Source organism: Aptenodytes forsteri, unplaced genomic scaffold (genome assembly GCF_000699145.1).
Source record: "Aptenodytes forsteri isolate BGI_AS27 unplaced genomic scaffold, ASM69914v1 Scaffold122, whole genome shotgun sequence".
Classification (NCBI taxonomy): domain Eukaryota; kingdom Metazoa; phylum Chordata; class Aves; order Sphenisciformes; family Spheniscidae; genus Aptenodytes; species Aptenodytes forsteri.
This window is the reverse complement of record NW_008794009.1, coordinates 373,468-381,892: the sequence shown is the minus strand read 5'-3', so window position 1 is coordinate 381,892 and position 8,425 is coordinate 373,468. Positions and strand designations below refer to the sequence as shown.

The 8,425-nt window shown below is 41.5% G+C and overlaps 1 protein-coding gene across 1 annotated transcript in view; it reads left to right on the top strand.

The window, feature by feature from the left end:
- Positions 1 to 5,429: 5,429 nt before the first annotated feature.
- Positions 5,430 to 8,425, top strand: part of PLG (plasminogen) — a 25,779-nt gene continuing 22,783 nt past the window's right edge. Inside the window, exon 1 of the mRNA XM_009289989.2 lies at positions 5,430 to 5,478. Coding sequence (XP_009288264.1) covers positions 5,430 to 5,478 — 49 coding nt within the window. The remainder of the gene's footprint in view (positions 5,479 to 8,425) is intronic.

Genomic DNA, 8,425 nt, shown 5'->3' with positions numbered 1-8,425 from the left:
GTGCTCAGTTGCTGACTGAGGTTAAACCACGACAGCTTGTAAACAAAGAAGATGTTATTGTGTGTTATACTCACACACATAACACACACACTCACACGTGCACACACACACACAATCTGCCAATATTAAACTAAATCTGAAGGTGATATTCTCATCTCGCTGACATATTGTTCAAAATCTCATTGACTCAAGTGGCTTGAAGTGATCCCATTCAACACAGCCTTGAATGGAATATAACAACATTGTTTGCTGCCTTGCCCTTTTAGCATTTTGTTTCAATAAGATTAAACTGGTTAGAACATCCTTCCTTTATCCAAGTTAATGAGTCAAGAACAAGCATGGAAATAAAGCAACATGCAAGTGACAAGTAGAAACTGCACTGGCAATTTCAATATATACATTGTGTGGAAAATAGAGGTTGCTTGTTCCTCTTTTCCGAAACTGTCATAGAAGCAAGAAACTATAAACATTCATCCTATTTCAGTGACATTTCTAGACAGCCGATTTCATCACTAGCTTTAACCATCAGTAAACAATACACCGCTGCAGGGATCATTGTATATAACTGCGTAAGTGTGTAGAAAAAAAACAGAACAGCACCTTACAAATAGCAGGCCTTTGCTGGGGTCTTTGGAGGCACTTGGGCAATTGTTGGGTAAAATGCAAAATCTCTCCACACGTTCTCTCCTCTGCTTTTCTTACCAGAAGTGGAATAGTGGTTATGCTTCTTTTCTTCTTTTTCTCTTCTACATTCTGCTACCAGACAGCCCTCACCCTCATCCAAGGACTCCCCAGTAACACCAGACATTTTGAACAGAGTGGTCAAAGAGTCAAGCTGCACCATTATGTGTGAGAGGAAGGACTGATAAGAGTTCAAAAACCCTCCCTCCGCATGGGCTCCAGAACAGCAGTCACAGCTGAGTCCTGTGATTTGGGGCAGCAGAGACAGGAACTACTTGCCAAAAGTGTAGCCGTGACCTGCCAGGCACCAGTCTTTGAGGAGCCTCAGTGCAAACAGATACTCACTTTCTTATAGACTCTTCCAAGAAGAAAACAGAATTAAAAAGAAAAATAGACATACAGGTTGCATTTCAGGCCCTATTATATAGTGCTTCTCCATTTCTGTTGTGCAGCCCCACATGTAAAGAGTGACTAGCACTCGCAGGCAGGGTGGTGATTGCGGTACGCTAGGAGAATAACAAAATCCGGAAAGGACAAGGTTGCCTGCAGGACATGTGCTCCCACGAACAGAAATGTGGAGTAGGCTACAGTAGATCACTGCAGTGGTTTTGCGGAACCGTTTCCCAAAGCAGCGCTACTGCTGGGCATTACATGCGGGGACACTCGGGCAGGACTCAAAGCTGCCCACCGGGTCGCTCTGCTGTATGCCATCCTTTAGCTTAGCTATGGTTTCTCCAAAGTTCTCTGTCTAGGACATGGAGAATGCTTTTGCCCTCCTACCTAGCGGTGACATGATGAAGTTGTCCCTCATGTACAAAGAGCTCTAGCACACTGCATGCTAAATGCCACTGCTGCTGAACTGGGCACTATTTCTAAATATTTACAGCTGAATTCACTCTTCAGCTGCTTACTTTTAAGGCAGGGGAAAGGACTGCATTTTCTCTTAGTCATCTCCAGTAAAGGCTGCTGTCAGGTTCTCTATGGCATTAATGCTTTTCACAGCTCTGTTAAAGGCAATTGCAGGGTCCCTGTTTTTCCAGATATTTTTTCAGCAACACAGAAACCCCAATAGTTAATTCTTTAGATCTTTCTACTCTAAATGACACTCAGTTTGCTCACTTCCTAACCTCTCTGCTTCTCATATGTCTGTCTGACTTTATTCTGCTGATTTCTGATATTTGGCAGCAGCCAGAACAAATGAACATCTCAAAGACTAAAACTTTCACTACTGGAAAAACATCTTCTCTGTCTCTCCTTACTGTCACTGTCACTTTCCTTTCCTTGAATACGTTAGCTTCTATGGCCAGGAATTGCAGAGATGAGCTTATCCACCAGGTCTTCTGCCCTCTGTGTTCCTTCAGGTCTAGGGCAAGGACAGATTTTATTTTTAACTTGGCTACCTTTTTCCTTCCTGAACCCTTCCCACCTTAGCCACAGCAGCGCCTGCCGCTAGAAACCATCTACATTATCCCTCTGGGGCCGCTGCCCAAAGTGCCCTCTGGCTCTGTGAATCAGGGCTATGTAAGTCTCACTTTGTCACTCGTTCTGATTGTCTTTGAAAAGAAAGTAAAAATACCTTCCTTATTTCCCAACTGCCCGTGGATCTATGCCACACCATTACCCTTTGGAGCTCTTACATGAGCTCCTCTACTTCACGCTCATCCCAGTCTTGCAGCTGTGCCCTTCCTTAGAGCTGCCATTTGAGATTTTCCCCTCCAAACAACTGAATCTTGCCTTTGGTCCTTTCTCCTCTTAGCAAATCGCTGATATCTAAGTGGCTGATTTATGGCATTTTCTGATCCTGAAATTTAGGGGAATTGGGTTTATGTGAATTTATTCAATAAGGTGTGACCTGTGGTCTGACATTGTTTGCAATTTCTTTTGCAGGGGATTTTTCTGAGCTGACAGTAAACCCAATTTCAAGGGTCAACTTCTATTTAAAAAGCCTCCTACTGTTGTTTGTATTTTAACCACTGTGCTAACTAATGTACCCTGACTCTGAAATCAGATCTGATAAACTTCCACCTACGGTAGGCCTCACAGTGGTCAAATAAACGAGAACAAACACCACAAGACCAGAACTTGAGAAAGATTTAGGCACTTGGATCTTATGAGGGAAAAAAGGAAAGGAGGAGAGGCACAAAAGGAGACAGTTTACAACAGCTCATTTCAAACACAATGCCTTGAGAGGTCACATGCTTGTCACAAAGCAGCAGTGAGGTGTGCCAGTCTGGCAGATGAAAGACACTTCTCCTGTTTTGACATTTTCACGTGGAAAACTTACAGAATGAGCATTTTTGTACCAGGATCGATTGTTGGCAGTATCCCCACGTCCAGTTCTCCAGGATCAGATACATTAAGACAAAGATATATAATATTTGTCCAAATCCACATTGCCATCCTTGAAAGGAATGGCAATACAAGTGTGTTTTTTTCTTTCCTCAGAAATAAATCAGGAGCAGCTGCACTGAATCAGATGCATATCAACCAGGTTCAAGGCAGTGAGATTGAGAGAAGAGCCGGACCCAAGCCTAAAAGTGGAAACTGCTATAGAGCTGAAGGAGTATATGCAGACCTTTAACATGAGGAAAGCTTGCAAAAGAGTGCTTGTTTACATGATGCATGCAGATGTTCCCAAACTATCCTGGACGCAGTGACATGTTAACACACCTTTAGCTACCACAATGAGCTCCTTTGGTTTTGAAAACCTATAGGAAAAGCTGATCTGATTAAAATCTCTAAAACATCCTGTTTATCAGAGAGTTTTACAAACTCAGTTAAAACTCAAGGTTTTTTAAATCCTCTCCCATGCAGGAGAAACAGCTACATGTAACCCACATATGCAGCTTTTTTCGTACACTTTAACCACCAGATGTGTACCATAATGCAGTAACCCAGTGAATACCTCAGTGGAAATGAGGGATACAGAAGGATGGGGAAGGTGCCAGAGGTGCTGGGGAGGGCAGAGCTGTGCAGAAAACAAATTTTGCACTGGAGTAAGGAAAAACCACTATCTGATATCTGATGGGAAGGAGGCATGGGGATTGGCGAGCAGATGCTGGCTGTCGCTGGGGACAAGACAGTGGCCAAGGCGTTGGGGGATGTGGGGCAGGAGAGAGGGAACCCAGGATCTGGAGCGAGAATTGAAGATGGGGTTAAGATTGTTAAAATCATGTGAGACTAAACCAGACTTGAGTACCTTTCAAAAGCCTACTTGCTAGTGAAGCCTACTTTGTATTCTGCTCCTTCATTTTATCCTTCTTTCCCCATGAGTAATTGTTCCTAAACTCGATAAGCCAGATCCCACATATAATTGCACAGTACCCAACCCCTTCTCTCTGTCACCCTTCAGGTGTTTCCCTGAGCTGAGTCCAGCTCCCATCAGCTCCTCTCTTGGGCCTATCTACTTTGTTTCCCTGGCCCAGCGTTAGTGGTCTCCCAAGGCTCTACAGATATACAACGCTTTGCTGTTGTTCACAAGTTGCGTTAAAACAGCTTCAGGCACAGAAGACAACCAGATAACATGGTATTACAGCACCCTACAGGAAGAAAATAGCACAGGACTACAAGCAGGATCAGCTCTAGATTTTTCACACAATCCGTAAAATAGCAGCTAATCTGGTTCCCATACTAGAATGCCTCTCCTATGTATTTACTCCTGTACCCCTAGCTTTTTTCCAAGCCCTCAGTGCGATGTAATTTCTACTTAAAGTAAGCAGGACAACAAGGATGTGGATAGCCTCACTAGTTTTTAGAAGGAACTCATGATTCTATGAACTTTTTGCCTTCAATTGCAGATGTCTGAACTGTGTGACCTAGCAGCGTCCATTCCAGCCTGTTTTCCTCGTCCAGTATTCAGCCCCTTCCTGCCTCTGGTGAGTCACTAGCACATTTGATTTGACAAGTTGTTTTGAAGCAACACCAGTGACCTAACATGCAAGAGAAGCCATGAAATGGTGCTGCAGTGCAACTTTTCCAAGGCAAAGGCCACTTGGGAAATGCAGAGTGAGCTGATGTTGAAATCAGGATAACACATGGATGAGCAAAGTCTGCCACCCTCGCTGGATGAGTTTATGCATGCAGTGTGAGGTTAAATGTCTGGTAAGGAAGAACATTAAATAGCTATCTATCAGTCTTAAACCTAAAGTTATGCTATTGAACTAAAATGAACTCTAAGTCTTACTCCCAAATAGAAGAAAAAAAGAAAGCCTAGGTCAAGGAAACATATGAGAGAAGGAATTCTTTAATAAAAAAGTAAAATTCAACTATTTTACAGAGTTACTATATCTGGATCTGATAATAGTGCTTGCCCTGAGATTAAATGGAACTTGGTCCTTATAAATCAATACAGGTATGCATGGCTGAAATTACCATTGGGACTCTAGTGTCAGGAGAAATCCAAATTCTGCCTGGACATATGATTTCCCATGCTTTCTAGCAATATTATTCCTTTCTATTCTCTAGCAAAGAAAGACCTAACCATTTGAGAACAAAAACATGCCCCGCAAAACAAGAGAGTGCCTTCACATTTCCCAGCATCCAGTACAAATGATCGAGTCTGATTTGGTAATACATCCAATTCAAGGTTGTTTGAATGGCCACACCACAGCAAAGGGGGTCACAGCATGGGAGAATGATTAACTTAACCTACCTGCCTTGTTTGTTTGATGCTGCCTCACTCCAGTGCGAGTCAATAAAACTTTGTGCATGGACACAGACAACTTCCATCACCTGCCAGCTGGGCCAAAATGGGGATTAGCAAAGCCGCCTTTCTCTTTCTTTTCTTGCTCAGCTCAGGTAAGAGTCCTTTTCCTTCCGCTTGCCTAGGTGAGATGGGGGCCAAATGCTTGCAAGCTCCATTTGGTGAAGGTAGGTCCCCAAATCTCTGTGTCACCACTTACCTAGACAGCAATGGATTTGGGGCTTGCTGGCCAGCGAGAGTTGCTGTTGAACAAAGCAAGAGCTGTGGTTGCTCCAGTGTCGTGTTCGTTAGAGAAGCCAGAAGATCAACAGCCTTGATGTCTGTGTGGGGAACAAATGGCTCCCTGCAAACATGCCTCATGGCCAGAAATGGGGGTACCCTTGGAAAGCAGCCTATCAAAAGCTTGCTACAAAGACATGGCTGTCTCTGGTTTCAGCAGCCTTTTATCCTAGGGTTGTTTCTTTCCTCTGTTATTGCCAAGTACTCTGATCCTTATTTTGATTGTTTTAAAATATGTAAATACATTGTGAAAAACAAAATCACAAAGAAAAGGAAAAGTTGTTCTACACACTAGAGTTTCAGTCTTTTTCATAGCCACGATCTTAACAGGAGATTTTTCATTCCATGTGATAGGGAGGCCAAAATCTGGTCAGCATTAGTTTCTGCAGTATTTTTGGTGCTGCAAGACTATTTTTGTGGAAGATAGGACAAAATAATTTGTAACACACAAGAACTGAGTAAGGATCTTTACATGTATCTTTTTGGGTTTAGTAGATTGTAACTCTTCAGAAATTTCGAATAAATATTCTCTGTCCTGAAAACTTTAAACTTCAATGAACTATGGTATTCAGATGGCACATCTTCTTTCAGGCCTTCTGTATAACTACACAGCCTGTTGTGATTGCAGTTAAAAATATAGTTATGAGTGTGCTAACACATATAAAAAAACCCCAATAAAATACACAAGCATTTTACATATGTAGTTTTAAAATATAAAAAAGGTAACAGTTATAAAAATGTATGGGTAGATTTTAGCTAGAAATTTTAGAGACATGCCCCAGCATAAAAAATTCTAGATATTATTTAATATTAAGAATGATCATCTTAATTTAAATTGTAGTTTCTAAGCTTTGTTTTTGCAGAAGAACAGCCTCATTCAAATCAAACACACTTCTTAAATAAGTAAGAATTTTATATGGAGGAGGAAGAGATAGGATTTGGGCTTTTGTCTGCAATACTACGCTTTTGTTTGCAAATCCTTTATCAAATGGTGGTAAATATTTGCATTTCTGAATAAGGCGGTAATACATCTTTCTAACACTGAAAAATTCCATAGACAGAGGAAAAATGGTAGCAAGAAAATTTACTGCATTTTTATTCAGCTTGCATATATTTTAATTTTTTTTCTTGAAGTATTATGCCCTGCCTTGTAATTATAACAGAAAAGGGGAAAAAATATTTTTATGACTTAAATAAATTATGACCCTGTCAATATTTTAAAAATCAAATGCTGTAATTATAATTACAATATTATTGCAAAGTGTCAAAACAGAACAGAATTAAGGTTGCATGGAGGCTGTACCATAATAGGAATTCTTTACTTGTATTTCTTGTCCTTGTGGAGAGCATTGCAGCGTCCCTACGATATTGTTTTAACCTAGTTTAATGTTTTCTCTCAAAACTCATTTCTTCTTAATGTCTTTTTTTTTTTAAATAACTAGTGGAATCAGTGGTTCCTGTGCCTGTCACATGAAATTTTATTGTATCCTTTTTCACTTTATCTTTTTTTTTTTTAGTAGCTATCCTTTTCTTTCATGCATACTGTTAAACTGTCAACCCTTAGGGCCAAACTCTTTCCTGGTCTACGTGCAGAAAAAAACCTCCAGTAACTTCTCTGGGTTTGCAATGGTATGAGAGGAAGCATAATTTGGCTTTTATGCCTATTTTATCAGCTCCGTCTTGTAGGTGCAATATGATCTTAAAGAAAATACTCAACTGCAGGCTGAGCTAGCACTCAGATGAAGGAATTTAACTGTAGCAGGAGGCATATGAGCCTGCTTCACGCTACAAAAGAGTGTTACTCAGGAAAGGGAGGAGTAGTTGCCTTCCTCAGCCTGAAAGACATTTCATTGAACATCCCTGTGGAGCCCCCAGGCACAGGCTGCGGGTCTGAGTGGGACGAGGCTACCTTCTGTCCCTCCTGCTGGCATTGGGCTACAGCCGAGAAAGAGAAGGGTCAGAAAAAGATGAATAAAGAAGTCCCTCTCTTCAGCACGGCTGTCATGCATGAGGGGGAAGCCAGGGTCTGGTTCATACCCTGTATGCCTTTTATTCAGCAATTGTGTAAAGCAAGGCACAAAAACAGGGCACAGAGCAGGACTGAGATGTGTTGCAAAGACCATGGGCCAGCTGTCCGGGGTTGAAACCATGCAGAACAGGTAACTCCCAGAGTCAAACGTTTGTCAGTACAGTCATATGCTCATCTGATAAAGAAACTAAAAATCACAGGACTCATGCAACTCCATGACCCTGCAGCTGGAAGTCGTGAAAGTCACAGTTTTGTGAACTATAGCTAAGCATTCAGAGGTTGCATAGCTGTAACAGAAAAAGAAAATACTAAATGGCAAAGTCCCTTACAAGAAGGATTGTACTTGAACATTTTTGGAGTTTACCTCTAGACATAGCTTTACTTTTTAGCATCCTATATATTTCACGTGCAGCTGTAGCTCAGAGGTTGTTAGGTGAATTTATTTACCACTTTAATGTCTTGTGTTAATTCACTGCAATGGAGGGCAACATCTGCTACCTTGATTATTAAGTAGAATCATAGAATCATAGAATCATAGAATCATTGAGGTTGGAAAAGACCTCTAAGATCATCGAGTCCAACCGTCAACCCAACACCACCATGCCCACTAAACCATGTCCCTAAGTGCCTCATCTACTCGTCTTTTAAATACTTCCAGGGATGGGGACTCAACCACTTCCCTGGGCAGCCTGTTCCAATGTTTCACCACTCTTTCAGTAAAGAAATTTTTCCTC